Below are 27,306 nucleotides of genomic sequence, written 5' to 3' on the forward strand. Positions count from 1 at the left end.
GGTTCGTTTTTTTGCAGTCTAAATATTGAAACTGGAGGTGCTCGCAGGCTGATATTACTAGAAATGAGAGGCAATGGAAATACTTTTATTTTTACTTCACAAACTTAAACAACATCATTTAAAAATTTGAGATTGTGGCTTGAAGACCAGGTCTATGCTAATGCACTCTTCAACATCATTTCTTTTCTGGGAAAACCAACAAAAATATTGATGACTCATCCTGCACTACACAATTTTTGTCTAATCAAATGATCACTAAAAAAAAGTAACAAATACCAAAGAAATCTAAGTTATTTGTAACTACATAAACAGAATTCCCCCAAATGTATTCAAACACACTTGTCTGAACTAATAATTATAATGTTACTCTTTGAAATATTGCTGCTGCTGTTAAAGGATTATTGATATGCTGTTTGCCGACTTAAATTTTGTTGTTTTGTCATTATGAATTGTGTTGTGATGTTAAGAGCTCCTCTTTTTACATTTATTCATTGTCACCGTTCTTTAGGTTTATGTGTCAAGTGTTGAGGTCTTTGGATATAGTATACAACCTTTTAAAACTTAGATATCTTTGGTTTATAAGGTGAATACATAAACCTGTAGTTGCCTTCACAAATGTATTGGCAGAATGAGGCATTTTAATAAACAAATTACAAATGAGCAAAACAAAGAATCACTAAGAAAACAACAACAAAAATACATTGGTGCCTATTTTTTATTTTTTTTTAGTCTAGAATGAGAATGTCCTGTCCACTAATACTAATAATTCCCATTTCGATGAGAATAAATATGTCTGGATTCAGAAAAGCATACTTTTGTTAGACACTATATTTAATATGTTATGTTAGACACTATATTTGTATTTATATAAGCATGTAGAATTACATTATTTGGTTCCGTTGAGGCTTTACATACATGTAATTAAAGAAATGCTTACACATTGACCAAACTCAGTTGTCAAGTCACAAAATCAGTTGATGTTGGAGGCATAACATTCAAGCTTTATCAAGTTATACAAAGAAATAAACATTGTTTTGCTCTGCAAATGACAAAAGGGCAAACAAATCTGTTTGCCATTACTCTTGTACGAAAAGAAAACTCTAGAGTAATGTGGTAGGGCTGACAGCTGTCATTACATACCATTATTGCAAAAACACACATGTACACCGTGCCACCAAGACCTAACAAATTGTGGCCCCCTACTGCTTTCCCAGCCCCCAATGGGCCCACACACAGACCTCACACCCATCCGTGTGCCATGCGCCCACTTATTCTGGTCAAGCCAGAGGGGTCAGGAGTTTAAGGACCATAAGGGCTCAAGCCACAACATCCTTTGGACTGTTTGCATGTTAATTATCAGTAGGACCCCCAAATTATGTCAGTCAAATCAAGTATGATCATCAGGGTATAATTTTGTTCCATCCATCATTACCAAATATACCATTTTTTTCAGTGGGTTTGCTAAAAGGGAAACCCACAAAGCAGAGTTAATGAAAACACAATGCAGACAGTGTCTGACACAAATCATGCTGTGTTTATTTACAAGTCATACACTTCTGGAGGCCAAGGGGTGAAAGAATGAAACGGGGATAGAGGGAGAGGGAGGTAAAGACATGGACAGATGGTAGGGGTGGGGGGTGGGGCATATTTGAGAAAAGATTAAAGAAAGATGATGATAGACAGGAGATATTAAACAGGACATAAATTCATCAGATGCTAGACTGCATGCAGATGAGTTATCATGAAGAGAGAGAAAAGGTGTGAATGAAGATTATTTACTCATGGTACATTTTAAGGATGCAACTTTTGATAACTCCCATGTACCTGGTCCAGACAGAATGATGCCTGAGAAAAAAAACAGAGAGAGATTTAAAAATTAGTCACAACTTTTTATCTACTTGGTCTTATGAGAGCTTGTTTTTGTTAATTCAAATTTTCGCTTTGATGTTCTCTCCTCACATGATACCAATCAAAAGTTTGAGGTCAGTATGATTTTTCTTTTTAAAGAAATCAAAACTTTTTTTGAGCAAGGATGCATTACAATTATCAAAAGACTTTTACAGTTACAAGAAAAAAAATTGGTTTCAAATAAATGCTCTTTTTTCTATTTATCAAAGTATCCTAAAAAAAAAAATCACAGTTTCTATAAAAAATATTAGGCAGCACAACTGTTTTCAACATTGATAATAATAAGAAATGTTTCTTGAGCAGCAAATCATTATATTAGAATGATTTCTAAAGGATCGTGTGTCACTGAAGACTGGAGTAATGATGCTGACAATTCAGCTTTGCCATCACAAGAAAAAGATATAAAACATTTATATAAGGAACATAAGAAAACGGTTATTTTAAATTACGGTTGTAATAATATTTCACAATATTACTGCATTTTTGATCAAATAACTGCAGCCTTGGTGAGCATTAAAAAAAACACTTGAACGGTAGTGTAGTTCAGGATAAATACATATTTTCCAAGTGATTTGTGAGGTGTCGTGATTTGGTTTGAATAAACATAAAAACACATTCCACAGTGGTTAAACCACATAAATGACTGGACAGGAAACAAAGGTGACTACAGATAAAGCAATGTGCATATGATACAGTGACCCCCACTGGTTGCAAAGAGAATTTCCCCTGAACTAAGAAAAATACCAAAAGGAAATATAAAACAGCCATAGTGACACTTACTTGAAGGTGTCAAGGATATGTGCCGAGTTAGTATAATGAGTAAGGTAGAGGTTCACATCTACTGATGTCCATTTGTCTGATCGGCAAGGTTCAATAAACTGTGAAGAGAAAAAAATAAAAAATGCTTTGTGAAAAATGTGAGTGCTTCAGACCTGATAGATGCTTTTATTCCATTTTAAAAAGTACCTTTTCAACAAGGTCAATGAAGAAATCGCGGACATCTTTTGCGTTGATTAATTTGGCAGCGATATTCACAAGGCCTCTTGAGAGATTCTACAGCAGAAGACATTTTGAAATCAAAAATCATGAAGTAAAGCATTTATTTCACAAGAAACATGAACAACTCTCTTACCTTAAAATTGGCTTCCATCTCGTTTAAGACATTAGTTTTACCCCGCAGAGCAGTGCACACTAAACTGAGTGGATGAGAGGTTTCATTATTCAGATGGCTGAGACAGAGGGAGTAACCATGCAACATTTGGACATTTACAACAGCCCTCCTCAGACTCTTCTAATCTCTATTCTCCCCATTGAAATCACTCAATCACACACAGTGCTGAACACACACCTTTTGTGTTGGTCTAAGAGATCCTTGTCTGTGATTAGAATTTTGAGGTCTTTGAGGTCTTGAAGGAATTCCTTATCCAGATCTACATCCATGTCCTCCATCATGTTATCTAATGGTAAGAGATCGTGGATTTTAAAAGTACAAACAGACAAAAAAGGAGATCATATCATCTGTGTGTTTTTTCTAAACTACACAAGTGGTCATTAATAACCTCAAACTAGATGCTCAAGAACATACAGGTTTTTTTAAACATTAGGACATTTATGTAAGGGAAAATGTGCAGTCAGCCAGGCTTTAATCCAAAAAAAACCTGACAGGGTGAGCAGAACCCTGACGTGACAGGTTGGGGTTTAGTACCACACTGATGGGGGTTATTTTACAACACTGACCAGCATGAAAGATGTGAAAGATGCTCACAGTTGATGGAATTGTCAATAGATTGTTCAGGCCAGTGCTGCGCTGTCACATAAGATTATCAAGTGTTTTTAAGTCTTGCCAATTTAAACTCTCAAGTGATTTTAAACCATTCAAGCGCAAGATGTAAAAAAGAACTCAAGTGTCCTCGTACGTGTACGTAAACAGTTGAGAAAGAAATCGGATGTGTATCATTATTATTATTAAAGTGACCGCAGCCTAATCAACCTGCTGCCGTCTGTGTCATTAATGTTAATTAAACAATGAAAGACAAAAAAAAAATTACTCACTGCTGTTGACTGAATAACTTTTGTAGCTTTAACATGGATTAATCTATATTCAATTCATACAGTGAAGCCTATGCAGTGTTGTTTTGCATTTGATTTTTCAATTTCTGTACCAGAGTACTTCTGTTAGACCTACTTGAAAAACTTAAAGCACTGTTTATTTAATTTGTGTCTGTCCTATGGTTTATTTGTGCCTATAATGTGTTTATTTGTTCTTATTGTATTACTGACTGTTCACTGTATTACTGACTGTTCCCTGTGGTGAAAATCAAGCTTTTAATGTTGCTTATATGTCTATGTGTTTTTAATATGCTTTAAGACAAACCATGTGCAAACTCATAAGTCAACACCATTGCTGAGTTTTCCTTTCGAACGGTCACTTCGTATTGCGTAGCTATACACAGTGGGGAAACTTATTTCCTCAGATTTATTGAAGCTTAAAATGTAAAGCGCATTGCAGCTGCACAGCTAGCACAGTGAGAGACTGGCTCACTCATTGGCTGTGCTGCAGCAACTGCACATCCAATGGCGAAGGCGCCTCCAACGTTTGCGCCAATCAGCTAACAGCCCGCCGACATACGTCAGAGCCCGCCAACAGGGCGTGGCAGAGCCTATAAAATGAGCCCGAATTCGCCATAGCAGATTTTCTCAACTTCAGCGGCAAACTCTGTCTCAGTGTCCTCCGGAAAAAATCCTTCTCTGCTAGAACGAGCCTTACAGCGGACTGCGCCCTTCTCTTCGAAGCCGCTTTCTTCTGTCGCCGTTCTCCTGTGCCCATCCGGCGATCGACGTATATCCTTTCTCTAGAAAAACTGTTACGTTATACAGTTTGAAAGAGCTGAACAAGCGTTGTTCCAAATGCCTCGTCCGACAACACGTCGGTGGTGTCATACATCAATAGCCAGGGTCGGTCTCAGGTCGGGCTACCTGTACTCCATGGCGAGAGATCTGCTTCTGTGGGCACAAGCCAACTTGAGCTCTCTGAGAGCGGCACATATCCCGGGCATTAAGAATATGGGTGCGGATATGCTCTCTTGAGACAACACTCCCCTAGGCGAGTGGTTTCTAAACCCTCAGATGGTTCGTCTGATTTGGAGTGTGTTCAGCGAGGCCAAAGTCGACCTTTTTACCTCAAGACACAACTCTCATTGTGCAGTGTTCTTTTCGAAGGACAGGGATGCACTGGCCCATGCGTGGCCCAGCTGCCCTCTGTATGCATTTAACCCCGTTTCCATGATCCCCCAGATCATCAAACGGGTGAGAGAGAGCGGATGCCCAGTCCTCCTAGTGGCCCCTCTCTGGAAAACCAGACCTTGGTTCCCAGAGCTGGTTCAGATGGTGGACAAAGTCCCATGGCCTGTCCCTCTGAGGAAAGATCTCCTCACACAGGCGAACGGGACGATCTGGCACCCCCGTCCCGACTTATGGGCCCTACATGTGTGGCTCATCAACGGGTACCCCGGGATCTCCACGAGAAGGTTCTGAACACAATTTCTGAGGCTAGAGCCCCGTCTACCAGGCGCCTCTTTGCTTTGAAGTGGTCCGTGTTCTCCAGCTGGTGCTCAGATAGAAACCCCAGTCATGCAAGGTATCAGTGATACTGTCCTTCCTACAGGAGCTGCTGGACGCGGGTCTTTCCCCGTCCACGCTCAAAGTATATGTGGCAGCCATAGCAGCTTATCATGCTCCAGTGGCTGGCCAATCACTGGGAAGTAATGACTTGGTCGTATGGTTTCTGAAGGGAGCTAGGAGGATGAATCCTTCCAGACCTCCCTCTATACCGCCGTGGGACCTCTCCATGGTCCTTAGGGTCCTGAGGGGTCCGCCATTTGAACCACTTCAGTCAGTTGACCTTAAACCGCTTTCGCTAAAGACCGCTCTCCTGTTGGCACTGGCGTCTATCAAGCGAGTGGGAGATTTGCAGGCGCTTTCCGTGAGCCCCTCCTGTTTGGAGTTTGGTATAGGTGACTATACCATGGCTATGTGCCCAATGTGCTCTCTACACCGTTTAGAGCACAGATGATTTCACTGTTGGCTCTTCCTCCTTCCAATGGGGACGGGGAAGCTAATTTACTTTGCCCTGTCAGGGCTCTGAAGGTCTATTTGGAGCGCTCCGAGTCCTATAGACAGTCAGAACAGCTCTTAGTCTGCTTCGGTGGCCGGTCCAAAGGGGCTCCTGTCATGAAGCAGAGACTGTAGAGGTGGATAGTGGATGCCATATCACTGGCATACGCCTCTGTGGGCCAGGTTTGCCCTATAGGCACTAGAGCCCATTCCACTAGAGGTATGGCCTCGTCATGGGCATGGTCCTATGGGTTTCCCATTCAGGACATTTGTGCGGCGGCCGGCTGGTCTTCGCCCTCCACTTTTGTGAGGTTTTACAACATTGAGGTTCCTTCGCTGCAGGCGAAGGTCCTTTCTGTATGATTAAGACTCGACTAGTCTGGTCTTATCTGTATAATTAAGTCACTGTTCATAAGCACACTATCCCATACTATGAACCAGTTATGAGCTGTTTTTGGTCCCCGTATACATTATATTAGACCCGAGGGCTCTGGTCTATTGGTACGTTATTTGGGGTAAGGGCTTAGTGGCATCTTTATATACCTGATTTAAACCCAACGGAGTCTGGTCTTATCAGTATATTATGCATATATATTGTATTCTGGCTTGTTTCGTGGACTCCTGAGTTTCATGTTCGGCTAGGCCAGTTACTTATGGTGCGGCGTTTTACATGGCGTCCCCACTGCGTATAAGCTACGCAATACGAAGTGACCTTTCGAAAGGGAACTACTCGGTTACTATCGTAACCTCAGTTCCCTGAGATAGGGAACGAGTATTGCGTAGCCTGCCGCACTATAGTAACATGGCAAGTGTGTCGCTTCAGTCGATTTAAACCTGCTATAATGGTGAATTCGGGCTCATTTTATAGGCTCTACCACGCCCTGTTGGCGGGCTCTGGCGTTTGACGGCGCGCTGTTAGCTGATTGGCGCATACGTTGGAGGCGCCTTCGCCATTGGATGTGCAGTTGCTGCAGCACAACCAATGAGTGAGCCAGTCTCTCACTGTGCTAGCTGTGCAGCTGCAATGTGCTTTACATTTTAAGCTTCAATAGATCTGAGGAAATTAGTTTCCCCACTGCGTATAGCTACGCAATAGTCATTCCCTATCTCAGGGAACCGAGGTTACGTAACCAAAAAAAAGAAAACTTTTAAATAGCCCTATGTCATTTTGGTGATCAAAGATGAGTTTTAAGAGATAGAATTATTGACTACAGGGGGACGTAAAAATTTGTTTTACTTTATATTACCGGTAGTTATACTAGTAGTTTTTGCAGTGGTATCGAAATTGGAAATGAGATTGTGAAATTTCACTATTTTGGTGTCATAATAAGCTTATTTAATAGAATACAAAATTACATGGATAAAAAAAAAAACGTACTTATTCATTCATTCATTTATTTAATTATTTTGTGGCAGGACCAGCAGAAATTTTGGAAGGACAAGTAAAAATTAACCAGTAGAAAAAATCCTTAGCGTTGAGACCTGTTACATAATTATTATTAATATGATATTACTATTATACATTTGATATATTATTATTATTATAATATTATAAATAGTGTTTTAAAAGTACTTCATCATGTGATAATAAAATACTTTTTTTTTAAAACCTGAGTGGTACAAAAGACATAATCTAGCACACCGATGTAGAAAATCGGCTGCCTAGGATAACGGTCAGCCATTTAGTTTAGTAGCCATTATACAAGAATATTTTACCACTGATTGCCACGATTGACCAATTTCACATATTGCAGTTGGCTGTGTAAGAGCTGTGTAACTGGTCTTACCAACAGCTCCTAGCGTCCAGTTGTTAATGAGCTGCCCAGCACAGAAGGCAAAGTCCTGGAAGGTTAGATACAGCAACTTTTTCTTCCCCGTCTCAAAACGATTATTGGCAAAAAACACTATTGCAGCATAGTCTCTGGAGGAGGAATTGGCAAGATCGTTTAGCAAGAGAAGGTGAAAAAGCACCAAATCAGCACTGAAGCAACTGTTCATTGGATGAATATCACTCAACATTTACCAATATATTTTTAAGCTCAAGTGTATCTGTTAACATTATTTACATGAACACTAACATTAACAAAGGTTAATCAATGCTCTAGGAATATATTGCTCATTGTTAGTTCATGTTAGTTAATGCAATGTTAACAAATTAAACCTTATTGTAATGTGTCACTGAAACTTCAAGGAATAGATCTAAGCAGAGTAATTTAAGCAAATGTTCATTTCTTTCTCACCTCGCTAATTGATCAGGTAACAGAAAGTGCTGCCGTATGTTTTCCACAAGGGGGCCCTTGAGTTCTTCCACCACTTTGAACACTCGCTTGAAGTTGTCAAACTATATTTGAGGAGATAGATATAATCATTTAATTCCCAAAAGGGTCTTGGAAAAGCATCCAAGCATAAATCTTAGTTATCATATCAATGAGAAATAGAAGTTTCAAATAGAGTAGTTCAGCCCACCTGTCTTCTGCAGCTCTTCAGCATAACGCCTGTCTTTGAGCTAACATCATCGAGGTCTTTTTTTGTTCCTTTGGAGAGTTTTTTCCCCAGGACCTCTCGAACAAACAAATCATCAAAAGCATAATACCTAGAAGAAAATGTGAATAAATGTAGTTTAAACTCAATAATACAAAACCATTCAATAAATAAACTATTTCAATTGGCAAGACACAAATCAGTGCATACCGTTCAATGAGCATGGCTTGTCGGTCTGGCGGTATCTGAAAAAGAAGCTGATTGGCTAGTTTAGCTGGGTGGTGTAAAAGTCTCTCGCACATCTGGAATGTTCTGTACTGGTCCATGGTGTCACTGAGCAGCACTTCTGCACTCACATCACACTCCTCCATTACACCTCCTTCTATCCGCAACGTCACTGCATCATTCACTATGAAGGCAACCACATTGTTATAAATATAACATACATTTCTACGCAGGTATTACAGTAGTTCATAGTCTCATGCACTATACTTTACCTGTATATCCATTCAACCACAGTTGATACACCTCTTTGTCCATAATGGTGGTGTTTCCAACAAATACATCCAGCTCCACAGACATCTTGACATCGGCAATGTAGGCTATGTTTAAGCTGTACAGAGGCACATCGTCATGGTAAGTAAATACCAAACATATGCTTTTAACATCTAGTGACTTTGAGTTGCAAGAATAATCTGGTATTAGATAGTCTCGCTCTTTGGCACTTTTTGCAAGTCAAGAACAAGACTTAGCTACAGTAACTGAAGCTACGGCCGTTAACTAATCATTAACCATTTAACTAATCCCTAACACAATCTAACACACCACACATTTCAGACATGCTACATGACGTATTTTCAAAATATCCTAAGTGGACTTACCAGACACACAAGCGTATTAACGCGACGGCTGGTTTTTAATCACATTCAGATGTCACAACATTAGCTTTAGTTTTTGAATGTCTAGTTTCTTTCCAAATGTACTCGCTCGAAAACATAAGCTTATCGGATAAGTACGTAGAAATAATTATCACGAGTCGATTATGCATTGGTAACCATCAGTTATGTTTACCAAACAAACTGTCAAATCGAGCGACTACGCTTCATCCAAAGCAACATCACACCGTTATTATTACTTCCGGGTGTGCGCCGCATTCATTTTACGTCACATTCACGTGACTGTGGTTTCGGGGATGAGTGTTTGGGTATCACAACAACGGTATCCTACTATGAGCCCACCATCAACTGAACATGTCTTATAGTCAAATAGTGCTATTTGTGACTTTATAGGTTTGAATAAGGAATACTGAAACTTTTAAGTTAAAAAATATAGATGTCAGGAGGAGTAAAAAGAGACTTTGCTTCATTGAATAGATAATATTAAAGGACTATCCTACAATCTGATTGTTAGAATGGAATGTATGGTTTTAAAAAAATAATCCATCATGGTGATAGTGGTAGTCTTCTAATAACAAGAGCTTTAGGTTTTTCAGTATTTCAGGTAGAGGTAGGTTACCAAGAAAAAGTTATGCATCACAATTCTGGTCTATGATGCCCTTGAGCCATTTATAAGGGGAAATGTCCCTGCCCAGCATTACTGTCTAGGCAATTAGGATGTAAAGGGTCTGTGTGGTAAACAAAGTAACCAAATTAAAACGTTTACATTCCCTAGTTCACCAAAATCCCTCAACATTTTAAAATGTATTTTGAATTGTAAATTGACGCGGTGCAGGGAAATAACATTAGATGTTTTTATATGATAACATGATCTGATTTATTATTATAATGAAATACCAGACTCAGAGACAGGATTATCATCAAACCCAAACAGGTATTTAATGAACAGATGGATCGCACAGATGAAGCAGGTGAATAGTGAGGTCGATAAAGAGTTATTGTTGATTGATAATAGTGAATAACAAAGTAATTTCCTTTTACCAGCTTGGGAGGGGACTATGACCGGTGAGTGAAGGAGACTGAAGAGCACACACTTCGTGGATGGTTGGAACAGGTTTAAGAAGAATATTAGACTGACAAAGAAATATCCTGTGCTTTCAATATGTTTCCAAGTAGGCTAACCATACCATCATTACCAGGTTATTATTGGATATTTCATTTCAATAATGTTGAATAAGCCTACTTTTGAATCCCCTGCACAGCAGTTTAGGCAACATAAATCTAAATGTTTTCCTTGGCTTGCACCCAAACTGCAATTAATTAACTGAATCCACCAAAGGAGCGCAAGCATGTTTTTGACATGTCCTTATTATTCTGCACCTCTCCCCTATTGTCTTGCATGCCTTTGTTCACCCCTCCCGCTCGTTTATCCGAAACTGTGGCCTGTTTCCATTCTCACTCCAGCAACCCCCCTCTCACCCCTGGCCCTGGTTAACACCCACATTGTTATGTCCTCGTGCAAGCAATTGTGCTGGAGAGCAGGGCGGAAGGATGTGGCTAAATACCATGGCTTAAAGTAGAGAAAAAGCTTTTGTCACCCTTTCCGTTAGTTTTGTGTGTCCCGTGTGTGTGTGTCCCGTGTATGCAGTCTCATCGCAGCAGTGGAAAGACCTCATCCAGAGATATTTCAACATAAACTTGTAATAGCCTTTGAAATAGGCTACAGTATATCTTCAGTGGTAGGAGTATCATGAAGCTTAGACATTAGAAACAGCTGTGACTGTGAGAGGGGAACTCACTCACTAGCCAGGATACAGTGCAGATTTTACGGTAAGGGAAGAGGGGAGGGGGTGAAGAGAATAGGGGGAGGAGAGGAGGAGATGGGGGAAGACATCACTGCCTCCAACCACCACCACCACCGCCAAAGGAAACACTGTAATCTCAAGGAACATCTCAGCGAATTCCTCAGGAATCACCACGAAGTAAACCCGCAGGCTGCCTCTATACATTTCATCCTCGTTGATTCGGATTATCCGGCATAGTTTTTTGGTTAAAAAAACGACCAATCGCATGCAGCACTAGTGTAACCAGCGTGTCCTACATTTTGACTCTGATTTATTTATTTATTTTTCATATTTATAACGCGTTTTAGGAACGCTAGCGATTTGATGTCTTAATTGCCTATTTAGAAAGTAAATAATAACGGGGTTATGCCGTGGATTGCACTGGAATGAGTGGAAGTTAGGGCGGAGAGAGAGAGAAAAAGAGAGAGAGACGGATGCGGACGGACATTGTGATCCCTGATAATACAGAAGAGAAGAGATGCTCCACGGGGATTATTTTAAACCTCTCTGTTGACCTCTCATCCCATCCCGAGGAGCAGGAACAAACGCGATTGTGTTTCAGTGCTTCCCAGAAGCCAAATACTGAGAAATTAATGCTGCCAGTTACGATTTAAAACACCGAGGAGAGAGAGGTAACGTTAGGCCTGTTCAGTGTGTTAATCGGGATGAGCTTGTTATTTTAATTGTTAAACATGGCCAAAAACAAGCCTGTTTGCATATAAGAACTGTGATTTTCCCTTATTGTAGGTTATAAATATCGGACCGAAGAGGAAATGGCCGTTTTCTTCGTGCCTGGGTGAGGAATGTTGCGATTCATTTACAGTGACAGACATCTCATGTGCCTCGTAAGACTTATTTTATAGTTTAACCGCTGTAATATCAATTGTTGGTGAATTTGTGTACAATATGGGGAGCGACAGTGAAATATTGAACCGGGAGCTGTCAAAGATGTCCGATGAAGACTTGCTGACTTGTTCTAAGGAAGAGCTGGTGAATCGACTCCGCAAAGAAGAATCGGATAAGATGTCCGCTCTCATACAGCGCGGTCGATTAATAAAGGAGGTCAATAAACAACTGCAGGGACATCTGCTTGAAATCAGGGAACTCAAAGTCATCAACCAGCGGCTGCAAGAGGAGAACCAGGAACTTCGGGATTTATGCTGCTTTCTGGACGACGACCGTCTGAAAGTGAAGAAGCTGGCGCGTGAGTGGCAACTGTTCGGCCATCACGCGGCCAAAGTGATGCGCGAGGACCTCGGCGGATACCTCAAGAAACTCGCCGACCTGGAGCGGATGCAGGACGGTCTGGTGAAGGAGAATCTGGATCTGAAGGAACTTTGTTTGGTGCTTGAGGAAGAGTGCGTGAGCAGAAGTGATTCCAGCCCGGGGGGCTCCACGGATCTCAACATACCGTGTATGGTGGCCCGGGATGTGGGTGACGGGAGCTCCAGCACCGGCAGTGTTGGTAGTCCAGACCAGCTGCACTTGGTGTGTTCACCAGATGACTGAAGGAGAGGAGCAGAGCCATATTACTTAACCTTCTCTCTTGATGCTGAGACAGACTTTTTGTCTAACGTTACAAAAGTAGTTTACATTTTCTGACAATGACATCTCAGATTTCGGTGAAAAAAATAGACCAGGACTTCAGTAGGCTAGTTTACTCATGGCCTTTTGATGCCATAAGTACAGTTTCTCTATATTTCATTGATTAACATTTTATAGTTGGCAGACCTTTAAAACTTGAGGGAAATTATTGGGGGCCAGGCAAAATATAATTATTTTTAAGCTTTAAAGTGACAGCCTTTTCTTTCAAAACCTGTCCTCCTGCTGGAAAATCCATCTTTAAGAAATAGTTTACACAAAAATACTAAATCTGTGTTCATTTACTCACCCTCATGTCATTCCAAACCTGTAGACTTTCTTTCTTCTGCAGAACACAAAAGAAGATATTGTGAAGAATGTTTATTTTGAAGAACTGTTTTTATCCATAAAAAAAAAAAAATCGTAGGTGTCCAAAACAGAATTGGACCCTATTGACTTTTATCGTACAGGCTTCACAAACTGAGGGTTTGTGAGGGAACTGCAAGGGGTTAATGAGTTCATGAGGTTCATGAAAAGCTAATAATTAAATTATAAAAATGTTAAATTAAAATAAATAATTTTAAAATAAGACAAGATAAAAAAATATTTTAGGGCAAAGTTTTTCAGCTGACTAAAATGTTTGGGAATCCCTAAGTATGGACGGAATCATAAGCATTTTCATAATATCGTCTTTTGTTTTCTGCAGAAGAAAGAAAGTCATACAGGTATGGAATGAATGAGAGTAAATCATCATCTTCCCCTTAAGCTGGTAGCTGTGTTTTAGAACATGGTGGCCGGTTTCTTGCTGGTCTAAGCTAGTCGAAAACCAACTGGACCACCTTAAAATGCTGGTCTAAGACGGCCTACCGGCCTGAACTTTCTAGAAACCATCCACCATGTTTCAAAATCTTTACATTTTCCTGCAGGCCTATTTATCGTAGTAGCATTATTTGAATGTATGTTTTTCCAAGTGTTGCTGGAATGTTTCCTCTCATCTCTTACAGGGGTTGTAGATAGGGGCAAATTAGGGTTTAGTTTTGGGGTTGACATTTTAAACAACATTGGGAGAAACTGCTAACTTTTACCAGGTTTTACTGTGCACTGATCTGTTCACGGGCTGATGTTTCTCCTACGATGCACTATGACAGGGCTGCAATGAATCTTCAATCTTTAGAGATTCACATTTTTACTGATTAGAGCCATATACTATAATGATCTATTTGAGATCATTTACAAAAAGCACTGAATCATTTTCAACAATGGAGAGGAACTGGTAGTATCAAATGATTGTGCAAAGCAAAGCCTCCATTGTAAGCAGATCAGATTTTTTTGTGACATAATATGGCCGTATCGCTATTGCTGAGGCCCAAGAATGATTCACTGGAAATGCACATGTTACTAGACCACTTTTCTACAGTATGAGATTGTTATTTTCTTGTTTATTTTGAACTGGACAGTATAATTCACTAGATGTAGTGACGTGTGCTCCACTAAACAGTGTTGCTGTGCTCTGCACTGAATCCAAAATTAACTTTCTTTTGCATTAACCCCACTTTAACTACATAGCTGCACTGTACAAAGCTTTTTGTGTTCAGTTGTTGCTTTGACAAGACTTTAATTAATACATGCTGAATTGACACTGATGTTTGGAGGGGAAAACATTGACAGAAATGTAGGTTTAAAATTATTGTGCTATATATTGTTATTATTATAGTCATTTTTGTTGTATTTGCTGCATTCTACAAGACCCCTCCTACATAGGATTGTTCTGTTGTACATGTTTTTATTCCAAATATATGATCAGTATTATTTCAATGACTTCAGTTTTATAGCTAAGACCCAGCTCTCTGATTGATTAGCATTTGCTTTGTTTCAGGCTATGCTCATAGTGTTTGAGATAGCTTTAAATACACTTGACTGACACACCATGTTCTGTTATGGTCTTTTTTCCCCTCATACTTTCACTTTCCATGAAAAAAAATATATATATATATATTGTAATATAACCCACAAAGAACTTCTGAATAGCATGGGTGAAATGTTCCCAGTCGTGGCTTAACGAGGCCGTCATTTATTGATGTTTCACTGTTTTATTTTTGGCATGCTGTTTGCACAGCAGCACCGGAGCCAGAAATACTTTCACTGTGACTGGCATACAGAGGTCCTTTCAGCAGAACATGTGCTCGCCGGTTCATTTAGTACAAACTCTTCATTATCTCAATCATATGTTCAGTTCTCATGTCTCACTTGTTCTCAAAAGTGACTCACTTGAAATCAGAGCGATAACAGAGGACGCAGTGTGGAGGAAATAGGGTCGCCATGTTTATTTAATATGCTCTTTATATTTATGATGTTTTGGCCTCTTTTATCTTATACGTGCTCTTTTACTTTGTCACTTTTGTTTATCCACTATTCATCTTTAATTGTTTTTAATGTATTTTCCATCTTTTTGTCACCATAGGCTATTAATTGCACTCTTAAAAATAAAGGTTCTTAATTGTTCCATGAAGAAACTTTAACATCAATTGAATCTTTCCATTGCACTAAAGGTCCTTTTATAGTGGAAAAAGTTTCTTCAGATTTTTGTTAAACATTTTTCACACTTAGAAGAGAGAATTAAAAAAATATTCTTCTATAGATGTGAAAACCCCCTTTTTAAGTGTGATGATCATTTTTTTAATGGCATCCTGCATATCCTCGCACACTTGTCATGCAGAGCACATTCATTTTTCCCATAACCACAAGCATGCAGATGACATGAAAAAAGAAAACACAGAAAGTTTGTCCTGAGTAGAAATTTGATTCTTGTTTATTCTTTCAAAACATCACATTAAGATCAACACTGTTAGTGACTCACTGAACTTTTTTTGACATCCTATGAGGAAACTGCGCTTAACCCCTCCTCATACCCCTGCTCACTTTCCATTATGTAACTTACTAAGCATTTACTCCATTGCTTATATCCGTGTGCCCCCTGAAATAACATTACAGCTACAAATAGTCTTTTTAAGAGGCCATATATAACCTTACACAGTTTTTTTCACACAGAATAGAAATAAATGGAATTCCTAATTTCAAGGCACTATTATTTTACAAAACATCTCAGAAGTCATAATATTGCACATATTTTCAGTAATTGTTTATTTGATGTTAAACAGCATTTAACATGTTTCTAGTAAAAAGTATTTTCAAAAATATTGTTTTCAAAAATAGATACAAAACTATATGTGGTCAAGCAATAGTAGAATCTAACATAGTTTATCCAATACAGTATAAAGAGTCTATCTTAATAATTTACTTCTACTGGCCTGTGAATCATTCACTTTTGTATTTGTAGAGAAAACCCACTGTAGTGTAGTGTAGCCACTGAAGTATTCAGTGAAGTTAAAAAATAATTTAACCAGTGTAACAGTGAACCGGTCATCTCAGTGTTGAAATGTGGTGTTGCAGACATATGTAAAGAACCAGGTAGGCTGCATCCCTTCAGTTTTTTTTAAAACTAGCTTATTCAACACACACTGTTATTATACCATTATGTTTCTTAAAACCAAGGTTAAAAACATAAATTGACATGACAAAGAAATAGCATTACGCTGGCTGTGTAAATCCACAAACGTGCATAGCAAGACAGTATAACCAATACGAATTCAGATCCATCAACTGAAACCATAACATTTCTAAAATTAACATACTAATAAATAACTTAATAGACACTATAAAAATTGCTTTAAACATACCTTCCTGAAAGGCATAATGGTTGTGCTCTCACTAACTCGAACTCTCACAGAAACTTGCTAGTAGGCCAGATATTTAACTGCGACAGTACCGTCAATGATATACTAAATCTGTAGTTAGAATAAATGAATATATATCAATAATATTATTATTAATGCCACTACAGTCAAACGTTATGGGCTTTAATATCAGTCAGTTTTCTTTTCAGTGTTAGATATAAATACAGTATGTGCTGTGATGATTTCAGTCTACTTCATATGAAATATGCTTTTACCTCTCATTTTGCACTACACATGCATAAAGGAGAAGTGTGTGAAGAAGTGTAGTTTCTGCACTACAAATGAAATAGCAAAAATAAAGACCATTTTCAAACCGTTTTCCGAAACAAATCACACTGTCTGTCATTGGTCGGTCAAGTCATTGTTCATGCCCCTGGTTTAGCCAGTATTACTGATCAGCCAACGAATGGCATAGTTGTGTCTCCTTATTAAACTGGTACAGGGGAAAGCGTTTCAACGTCAAAACTGTTATACACATCACCTTTAACTTGTGCTTCTGTATTCTTATAATGCATTTAAGTGACTTGGTAATAGCCATTAATAAAGGTAAACAGAATACACAGGTAAAAGCATTACACATGCAGTACTTGCTTATGCTTGCGTGTAGTAGTAAGGACACTGTTGGAAGTCATAAACACGTTGAGAAATCAAAGAGTGAGGATGGTTGGTGAGTTGAGAGAATGATCTGACTGATCCCCGCTGCTGCTGCTGCGGCGGTGAGCGACACCACACGGCTGAGGGTTACGAGAAGGCTGGCTGGTACCGTGTTGAGAGGGGGCGAGACTGAGGGCTTGGGATAAAGTCGCTGAGCTGGTATCCATTGAAGAAGAGGGGTAGCTGAAGACCAGGCTGGCAGAAAAGGGAGTCAGAGATGGAGTGGGGATGAGGACAGGAGTATGAAGAGACTCTAATTCTAGAGGTGCGCTGGTAACAGTGGAGGCTGTAGCTGGAGGTGGGATGGTAATTTTGGGTTTGGGTTTATTCGGCTTGGTGTAACTCTTTGATTCGCCAGAGGGTCCAGGAAGATCAGGGTCCGCAGGCTCAATCTTGATTCCACTCAGTGATGGGAGGTCATTGCTGGAGTCAGAGTCCGAGTCCGAGTCCTGGACTTTGCAGATGGGTTTATGGGCCTCGAAGACCAACTCAAGCTTTTCTTTTTGCTTCTGAAGCTCTGCAATCTCCTTCTGCAGATGTGATTTTTCATCCTCTAACTGGTCAGTTTGCTGTGAAAAGTTTAAAAGTTCAGTGTTTGGGTCCAAAGACATTTCAATTGAAAGGAAATGTCAAATGAAGATAAATGAACTTACATTTTGCAATGTGTCAGTCAGTTCGCGTCGACGATTCCTGCACTTAGCGGCAGCCATTTTGTTACGTTCCCTTCTAATTCTACGCCGCTCAAGTTCCTCAGTGGATAGCTGGAGTAAGAAAGTAAAGCAAATGTAAGAAACATGTAAATAAATTCATATTCATGAGGTAGTTTGACATTGTACACAGATAGGAAATGTAAAAAAGAAATAAAAAAATTGAAACAAATAATAATTGATAATAAAAAATATATATAAATCATAAATAAATTATATAATTATAAAACTTTGTGTCTAATTGAAACCATGGTCAACTCAATTTTTATAGTTGTTAAACTTGTGGAAATACTGCCATCTAGGGGATTAGATTTTTTATTATATTTCAAAAATCATCAACTACCTTACATTCTGAGGCAATATGGCAATTTTCTTCTCTGTAAATGGCTTATTATGAATCTATTTATATTCCGTTACTTAATTTCTCGCTCTCTTTCTTTTGTAAGCATCATTTGCAGCTTCCTGTCATTGTATTGATGAATCACCTGCAAACACCCTAGTGACTCAGGACTGAGTCATATTACTTTACTCCAGTGAATCACATGATATCCCATTTCCTGTCTCAATATTTCAGTCTCACCCTGCCATACTCAAGACTTGGATGCATGAGTCAAGATGGATTTCATGAGTTAATATTGAACGAGCGTCTCTGCGATTCATCCTCGGTAGATGCCGTCTTGTATATAGCATATTATAAAATCAGTCTTATAAACATACTTTTACAGCTCAATACATAGTTCACACTCTTCAATAAGCCCAAATGAGAATAACACCCTGTACTGTATGTATCAGCAAACACGTTCACAGATCACAGATCACACATACACACTACAGACTCACAACAGGATATTAGACATTCTGTGTCTTCCACGCTTTGATTTAGAATACACACATGACTGGGTTTGGTTTTGGCCAAGACCACCGACAAAAATGGAGAGGATGACAGGTGAACATGGTGACAAACCATGCCGTCACAGTCTCCCGTCATGACTCATCACATAGACAGACTGACAATTAAACTTACATGTTCATTATTTCTGCTTCTTGTTGAGCTGCCGACAGCAGCAGCTGCTCTAATAACACCTGGCCGGGATAGATGTGATAGAGTAAGTTGAGGATTCATAGATGGGATTCTTGGTGGCAGTGGGTAAGATGGTCGAAGTGCCCTGGATGGCCCCGGGGTGCCCAGAAGGGAGGGCTGAAGCATCCATTGAAGGTCCTGGTTTGAAGTTATAGCATTAAGACTGGGCACAAACTGACTGGATCCTGCCACAGAATACTTCTGCTTTAAAGTACAGGAGACACAGATTATTATATGATCAGTTACCATGGCATTGGCATCAGAGATTTAAGGAGGAGACTTTATTATATCTCATTATGACGCAAAAACCCATTGTTATTGTATTTGCAGAAACACCCAGATATAAACACCAACCTGAATAGGCAATCACACTTATTAAGATAATAACGTTTTTGATTATATCATTACGTCACTACTGTCTGCTCTTATTTGGTCAATACAATTTAAACCAAGGGTTCCTAATTGTACTCCAGGGGGTCCACAAAGATATTTAAAACGTATGGAATTTAATTTTTCATGACAATTCAAACATGCCAGACTACTTCATGAATATGAATTACAACTTAATTTTTATTAAAATAAATATGTTACGCGTTTTAGTATAATCACTGAGGTAATATAACTTTAATGAACAATGAAAAAAATGGTACTGTAACTGTCATTTATTATATATAACGTTACTTAATGAAATGTTAATTGAAACTGTTTTGAAATCTTAAATTCCGAAAAGAGTATAACATATTAACTTGTTAGATATGATATAAGAGACGCTTACCTGTTGTTGTTGCTGTTGCTGTTGCTGTTGATGGTGGAGTTGTTGTTGTTGAGTTGTGACAGTGGTTGTAACGTTAGTGAGAGATGCAGACCTCGAGCCTGATCCAGAGCTGCTATCTGGGAAGGTCCGGTCGATTCCTCTGCCCAAGTTTCCGTAGTTGTACATGTATGCCGTTTACTCTTTAGTAATCCAAGGAAAACTGTTGTCCAAGTCTGTGAAACTCTGTGTTGCTGCTTTCTTTTCTGGGTCTGCTTCCCACAAAGGTTCCTCCTACTTATATCACTGACAGTTCACGCGAAATTCAAAAGCAAGTTAAAAATCCACCTTATTGCGGGAAAGCGGTAGAATCCACTACGATACACATGGGGGAGTCTAGAAATTTCTGTCAACGTTCAAAATGTTCATATTGCATACAGCGATAGGATAAAATGTAAAAACAAAAGTTTTAGAATATATATAATACAGTTCTGTTTTTCTACCAGACTGCTGGTTCCAAGTGTTCACGAGAATAAATATGTGATCAAGAGCCGTACAGTTTTCGCCCCTCCCAACTTACGGGAAATGGTGCTGCCGGTCTTTTGAATGACGTATGGTCACATGTAAGATTACGTATATGACCATATTTGGATTTTTCCGGGAACTCCTTCTGCTTGAGCTAGTGATAGGCGCTCTCATAAATCGAAACTTGAGCTTTTACAGCAACTTTCGTTATTTATCATTTAGTTTTTAGTTTATACATCTATTCAGATTTTTTTTCCTGAACTAGCATGCGGGTTTATGTTAAAACTTAAGCAGTGTGTGGTCTACATTTAATTGGTCACACAAAGCAGTTCACGTAGGCTACTCTTCAGATGAGTAAATGTTAAGAGAGTGGTTGATCTTCCACAAGGGAAGTCGTGTGTGTACATTGAGGTTTCAGCACGTTCCTGTGGAGAGACCACTTTAAAGCACTACGCACTGAATGAATGCTAAGAATGAATGAAGGATCATGAAACAATTTTCACTGCTTTTCACCATTTAGCTGAATCATCCTTACACCAATGAAAGGGAAAATGATTCATGGTGTCATGGAGTGAAATCTTGATTCATGACCTTTCCTTCTCTCTCTTTTGAAAACCACAAATTATTGGGCAGTTCACCGTAGACCTGCAATCTGGTGTATTTTAAGCGCAATAAATTTACAAAGATACTTGAAAAAAGCCTGTGCTTTTTATGTAAGTTGTTCTCAGCCCAATTCCTGTTACAGTGTTCACATCAGTGTCAGAAAAATATTTTGGCATCTTATGAGAGTACTTTTTTGTGTATGTGACCATTTGTTACATGCTTCTGATTCAATAATCTGAAATAATTCTAAATCCAAACAAGACTATCATCACCCAGTATTAAAGTTATTAAAATTATTACAAGGGGCATTTTAATATCTGCTTGGCTAATTCTTATACATTTGGTGGCATTTTTGAAATATAGTTAAGTTCTTCTCCTGGTCCCTCTGACATACTAACTTTCTGAATTTAAAGAGCCAATTTCTACATAGGCCTACTGTAAATATATTTGTCTTGTGTGAAGGTCAAATACAATTCATAACATGAAAACACACAAAAAGTTTTTTTTAAAATTACCATTCAAATACAGTCATTGTTGTTTATGTCCACTTTTCAAAGAATATGAGCATAATTTTCAGCATCATTATGACTCATTTTGGACTGGTTAGTATTACAATCTGATTGTGCCAAAGGAAATGTTTGTAAAAATGAAACCACATGGCTGCAGGAGATATCTAAAAATGCCTTCTCTCTGTTTGAGGAATAGTTGACTTCCTTTGGGGTGATGTCACTGTTCCTCTTGTGTGTGTTTTTCCTTTTGATTTTTCAGATTTCTTCTGGCAAATTCTGGTTGTATCCAGAGAGTTAGTGCCTCATTAAGTGAATTATGACATAAGCAGAATGGAATGCTGTGATGACACACCCCTTTTGCAACTCTCCAACATGCCTCGGCATGCAGGCAAGGTGCTTCTTGTGCAGTGAGATAGGATGTGCTATTACCCAAGGCTTGGTACTGATGCAAACTATTTACGTATGTTGAAGTTCTGGACACTGAGAAATTAAGGGCACTCCCCAATGCCAGTTATTACACGTATCCAACCAAATATGTTGCTATTCTTTAATTTATCACAAAACTCTTACCAGCATTATACCAGATAATTTCCAGTTTACCAGATATAAATAAATAAAATAGTTATTGCATATTATGATGAATGCTTTTATTTAAATGATTTCCATTTTCATAGTATAATTTACTTTAATTGTGAATTTGTGACATTAAAGACATGAATTTAATAAATTACGCATCAATTCAACATAAGAGAAAGACCATAAAAGATTATAAATTGTTCAATTGTTTGACTATTACAACAAATATATTGGGGTGTCTCAACTTCATGACTGCAAAAAACAGTGAATCATGAAAAAGGACAACTCTGTGCGGTTATGATAATCTCTCTCTTTATGTCCAAATCAGGTAAATATTTGTTCAATATAGACTAGGCTATATTATCATGATACTCATGAGACTTATAAAAGAGTTATTGAGGACCATTTTCCTGCTTACAAGTTAAAGCTGTGTTTTTATGAAGTTGTGATTTGACACTTTTATGAGAATACTGACAATCAAATGTCACCAATTAAAAAAAAAAAATGTATCAATGTGGCTCTACAAATCAAATTACCTATTCTTTTCAAGCATCAGATGCACAAATCACATGTATTTGTTATGAGATGAGAATGTTTAGATATGTTTAATAAACTATTTTATCAATAACTACAGGCCAACATTTGGTCCCAGCTTTTAACTTTTTAGTGAGTTTAATTAGACCAATATTTTATTTTAATTAATATAGCCTATATTATTTTTTTTATAAATGTTGTATTTTTATATTTAAATATTCAATGAGCCATGTTCCTTTTACACATTTAATTAAACGTAGCTATAAGAAAATGTAGAAATAAAAAGGATGAAGCTTAATAGTTGCCACTGATTTATTGTGTTAAAATCATAGACTGTAAAAAAAAAAAAAGAAAAAAAAAAGTGTATTTTCCTTTCGGTTGCCTAGTACCACGTACGCACTACGCACTACGCACCGCTGCTACCTTTTTGATTGCTTTGTTAACAGCCAATCAAAATATAAGAAACTTCAGTCTACGCAACCGTCATTCTAACCAATGAAATTGTGATGTTTCTCATCTCTGCCACGCAGGCACATTTCTCCTCAGCCAATGAGAAGCGAAGCGAGGCGGGTGTAAGTGTGAAGGCGTATCTGTGAGTATAAGCTAACATGAGAACTTATTTAGAAAACAATATTACAAATTTATAATAAACGTGACTACCAGTCGTTTGTATCCGCATGAAGATAAATGTATTTGTAATCAGTTTGGTATCACATTTAAGATTAATCCGACATGTTTTGTTAGTCATCTTTCAGAGTTAGCAACATAGCAAGCTAGTATATTATTACTAGTCTGATGCTGACATCAGATGTAACATTTTAGTGGGGAGACTTTAATCGCTTGGATTGCAGATTTTTTCTGGTGGTGAAGCTGATCAAATTATTTTTGGAATTCAAAGCAGGAGAGAAGATGGATTTTCAACAGCATGGACACCGAGCAAGTACGTATGAAAGAACGTGGCAAAATATTTGTGTTCTTTGACATACGTGGTGGACACAACAACATACTGTACTTTAAAATCAGCATAGTCTGAAATGAATACATCACGTGCAGTTTGGCACCACAGTACAATGCAGATTGTAGAGTAACTGATTAGTTATCTTAAACTAATTAGATATCTTAGTTTGATGACGTGCTGGCTGAACTCTTTGCCACATCACATGTAATTAGTATGGATGGACTGCTTTTATACCACAGGTCATAGTAAAAAATTAAATGGAAAGAATGATCCTATTATTTGAGAAGCATAAACCGCCATCATTTTTATGTGAGTGTTCTGCAAAGGGGATGTTGCTTTATCAGTCATTTCTCATCATACTTTTTTTTTCTCTCTCCATGCAGCAAAACCCAGAGCCAGAGCATCTCCACCCAGTGGGGGTCCACTTCTTTTTGATGACACCAGTTCTGGGCCTCCACCCATGAACAACCAGAACTACTACAGTTCAGGTTATAATATGGCTGAAGTGCCAGCAGGTGGTCAAGAGCCTGGAGTTGGCAGCCTCTTTGCAGATCCGATGGCCAATGCTGCCATGATGTATGGCTCATCACTTGCCAATCAAGGCAAGGATATTGTGAACAAAGAGGTGAGATGCCATGTTTAACTTAAGAGGTACACAGGGATATGTCATGATAATGTGTGAAAACAACTGATCTAACTATAGATATCAATCATGCATTGCATCTGGCTTCTGAAAAATGTTAATTAATTTTAATTGTGTAATTGATTTATTTATTTTTGTCCACCCTGTAATCTCATCTGCAGATTAACCGATTCATGCCAGTGAACAAGCTGAAGAATTTATTTGCAGTTGATACCAAATATGTCATGAAGAAACTGATGATTCTCATTTTCCCATACACACATCAGGTAACATGTTAATTCCTAAATCAAAGAGATAATGAATGTTTATTAACATTATTTTCTCATTTAAATCCGAATCACTACTTTGCTGGACAATGTTTTTGTCTCTAAATATTCTTAAAACTAAAAATGATTAAATGGAGCACAAAGTTTATTTAATAATTTTTTATATTTTGTCCCTTTATCATCAATACATTTCAAACTAGTCTTGCATCATTTAAATGCATTCAGAAAATCGAATTTATTGCAAAATTATTTAAAAGGTGTGTCTTGCCTTTCTTTGAACAGGTTTAATATAATCTTTTGCTTTTTTTTTTTTTTTGTATGTTTACTCTGATATCATCAGGACTGGGAAGTACGTTACCACAGAGACACTCCTCTCACACCACGTCATGATGTCAATGCTCCAGATCTCTACATACCCAGTAATTGATGTTTATTATTCATTTTGAGCAACCTGAAACATCACTGATCTATGCTTACAACATAAATTATTAAACATCTTGAACATTATTTTAGAGTTTCTCTAAGGTATTTGAATGCAAGCTCAAGCTCAATTTTGTGCATTACTGCACTCTAAAAATGCATCAGAGCACAATTCATAGTATGCACTGCGTTCTCAGCATTACCACAAGTGCCGATGTGGTGGACATTTCCATAAACTGTCTCCTCCTACGGCTAGTATTCTTTCTCCAGTCAGCCGGGTCACTTTTTGAAGTTAATGGCAGAGCAGCAGTTGAAGAGAATCTTTGTGAGCAAGTTAGATTTTATAAACATGTTTATAACTAGCTAGCTACCCGAATAATTACACGTCCTGATGGCACAGACATTTGAAGGGAACTCTACTGCTCCCTTGAGTTACACTAGGCTTTGTTAAAGACATATTCCCCTGGTTTCACAGACAAGGCTTCAGCCTGGTCCCAGACTAAAATGCATGTTTGAGCTGTTTTTTTTAACTGAAAGCAACTTGCACTGATATATTTTTTTCAATATGTCAGTGCCATTGTTTTTTTCAGATGCACACCAGTATTTATTTTTTTACTAAGGCACACTTATAAATCTACTTAAATGCCATAATTGAACTAAGGCCTAATCCTGGCTTAATCTAAGCCCTGTTTGTGAAACCGGGCCTAAGAGTGCGCAACATAACTATGCTTACATTGCATTTGCATCTGTTGTCACATATTTGCATATAGTATGCATCATAGTAAGATCAGAAACAGTGTATTAGTGAATTGGTTATTACAATTATTAGTTGAGTTATCTGCTCAGATTTCCTCATCCAATTATTATAAAATTTTTTTCATTTAGCAATGGCTTTTATCACCTACATTTTGCTGGCAGGAATGGCTTTAGGAATCCAGAAACGGTGAGTAATGGTGATTATCATAGGAGAAGCACACTGATGTGTTATTTTATTGACACCCTGTTGGATTTGTATTACAATAATTAGTCAACACATTCAGTAACACTGATGTGACCCTATTAAATGGCATTCATAAATGACATGTATATGATTTATAATTTGTTTGTTTTCTCTACATGTTCAGGTTCAGTCCAGAGGTTCTGGGTTTGTGTGCAAGCACAGCTCTGGTGTGGATCATTATTGAAGTTCTAGTCATGTTGCTCAGTCTTTACTTGCTGACCGTTCACACAGACCTCTCAACGTTTGACCTTGTTGCCTACAGTGGATACAAATATGTGGGGTATGTTTCTGTTGGATATTATATTGTATTATAGCCTAGTTTGTAATCGGGTTATGTGTTTTTTTTATATAGAATTAAAAACTCTTTTTGTCTTTGTCTTTCAGGATGATTTTAACAGTGTTGTGTGGACTGCTCTTTGGCAGTGATGGCTACTTTGTTGCTCTTGCTTGGTCTTCTTGTGCCCTCATGTTTTTTATTGTGAGTTTTGTTTAGGAATTTGTTTAAAAGTGGTGCTTGTGCATTTAAGCTTTTCATTCTTAAAAATTTTTTTCCAGGTTCGTTCTCTAAAAATGAAGATCCTTTCTTCGATCTCAGCAGACTCCATAGGTGCAGGAGGGAGTGTCAAGCCCCGCTTTCGCTTGTACATAACTGTGGCATCTGCTGCCTTTCAGCCAATCATCATTTACTGGCTCACCGCTCATTTGGTCAGATGACCTACAGTATTTATACAATGAAGGAACTTATAAAATGACAATGCTGGACTGGGATGGCTTCAAACTTTGGCATTGTTATAAAAAAAAAAAAAAGTGACTTACCATGATTGTGTTTTTTCACAGAGGATTTATGTGGTCTGATCTTCAATATTGGCTTCATCTGCAGATCAATTGTTGAAAATATAATTTAAAAGTTTTACAGGATTGTGTTTTTCTGCCATTTTCACATGGAGAAAATGGGAAAATTACCATTTGACTGCTCTTGTGACTTTGCCATGCTGCTTTAGTGTCACAAAATCCAGACTTCTTTTTAAAGGGATAGTTCGCCAAAAAAATTAGATTTTGTCACCCTCATGTTTTCCCAAGAAAAGAAATACGGTGGAAGTCAATGGTTGCCGTCAACTGTCTGGTTACAAACATTCTGTAGAAGATCTTCTTTTGTGTTCAACAGAAAACATTAGGGGGATTAAATGACAATTTATTTGGGTGAACTATCCCTTTAAGAGGCATGCTAATCTGCCCAGTGCTGTGATTCTTGTGTGATGTGTAATTGGTGAACACATGGTCAACTCAAGTGCCCTTCTTTTCTGGTTATCTGTGCATGAATAGCAGTGTTTTCCTCTTTATAGCTAAATAAAGTCCATCATTTAGGCCTTTGAGGTGTGTAGTAGAACTGTTTTCATCTTGAAAATTAAAATACTTGACTTTTGCTGTGACATGCGCTGTACACTCTGGGGCAAAATCCTGC

The 27,306-nt window shown here is 38.2% G+C and overlaps 4 protein-coding genes across 8 annotated transcripts; 2 read left to right on the top strand and 2 right to left on the bottom strand.

Annotated features, from left to right (window-relative positions):
* Positions 1-65: 65 nt before the first annotated feature.
* fibpa (fibroblast growth factor (acidic) intracellular binding protein a) lies at positions 66-9,732 on the bottom strand. Its single transcript, XM_079630082.1, has 11 exons — positions 9,384-9,732; positions 9,000-9,115; positions 8,713-8,911; positions 8,488-8,614; positions 8,262-8,362; positions 7,809-7,942; positions 3,257-3,365; positions 3,041-3,104; positions 2,875-2,961; positions 2,689-2,786; positions 66-1,845 (listed from the first exon to the last, which is right to left on the bottom strand). The coding sequence occupies exons 2-11, from the start codon at positions 9,082-9,084 to the stop codon at positions 1,776-1,778; spliced, it is 1,074 nt and encodes a 357-aa protein (XP_079486208.1). The 5' UTR covers positions 9,085-9,115; positions 9,384-9,732; the 3' UTR covers positions 66-1,775.
* A 1,507-nt stretch (positions 9,733-11,239) lies between these two features.
* Positions 11,240-14,751, top strand: ccdc85b (coiled-coil domain containing 85B). The gene is made up of 2 exons (XM_079630083.1): positions 11,240-11,874; positions 11,990-14,751. Exon 2 carries the CDS (start codon positions 12,149-12,151, stop codon positions 12,749-12,751), a length of 603 nt encoding a protein of 200 aa, XP_079486209.1. The 5' UTR covers positions 11,240-11,874; positions 11,990-12,148; the 3' UTR covers positions 12,752-14,751.
* Positions 14,752-15,606: 855 nt separating this feature from the next.
* fosl1a (FOS like 1, AP-1 transcription factor subunit a) lies at positions 15,607-20,387 on the bottom strand. 3 transcript variants are annotated; one of them, XM_079630023.1, is made up of 4 exons: positions 19,835-20,387; positions 19,003-19,263; positions 17,925-18,032; positions 15,607-17,840 (listed from the first exon to the last, which is right to left on the bottom strand). In XM_079630023.1, the coding sequence occupies exons 1-4, from the start codon at positions 19,997-19,999 to the stop codon at positions 17,265-17,267; spliced, it is 1,110 nt and encodes a 369-aa protein (XP_079486149.1). In that variant the 5' UTR covers positions 20,000-20,387; the 3' UTR covers positions 15,607-17,264. The 3 variants fall into 3 exon arrangements, with proteins under 3 accessions (XP_079486149.1, XP_079486150.1, XP_079486151.1); XM_079630024.1 differs by having other exon boundaries at positions 15,613-17,840; positions 19,003-19,260; positions 19,835-20,328; XM_079630025.1 differs by having other exon boundaries at positions 15,613-17,840; positions 19,003-19,197; positions 19,835-20,149.
* A 2,649-nt stretch (positions 20,388-23,036) lies between these two features.
* Positions 23,037-27,209, top strand: yif1a (Yip1 interacting factor homolog A). Of its 3 annotated transcripts, none has more exons than XM_079630087.1 (9): positions 23,037-23,149; positions 23,456-23,497; positions 23,899-24,140; positions 24,320-24,424; positions 24,765-24,843; positions 25,730-25,787; positions 25,969-26,124; positions 26,229-26,322; positions 26,400-27,209. In XM_079630087.1, exons 2-9 carry the CDS (start codon positions 23,467-23,469, stop codon positions 26,556-26,558), a joined length of 924 nt encoding a protein of 307 aa, XP_079486213.1. In that variant the 5' UTR covers positions 23,037-23,149; positions 23,456-23,466; the 3' UTR covers positions 26,559-27,209. The 3 variants fall into 3 exon arrangements, with proteins under 3 accessions (XP_079486213.1, XP_079486214.1, XP_079486212.1); XM_079630088.1 differs by having other exon boundaries at positions 23,044-23,149; positions 23,459-23,497; XM_079630086.1 differs by having other exon boundaries at positions 23,049-23,149; positions 23,409-23,497.
* Positions 27,210-27,306: the final 97 nt, after the last annotated feature.

This window comes from Phoxinus phoxinus (assembly GCF_949152265.1).
Source record: "Phoxinus phoxinus genome assembly, chromosome: 12".
NCBI classification, from domain to species: Eukaryota; Metazoa; Chordata; class Actinopteri; order Cypriniformes; family Leuciscidae; genus Phoxinus; species Phoxinus phoxinus.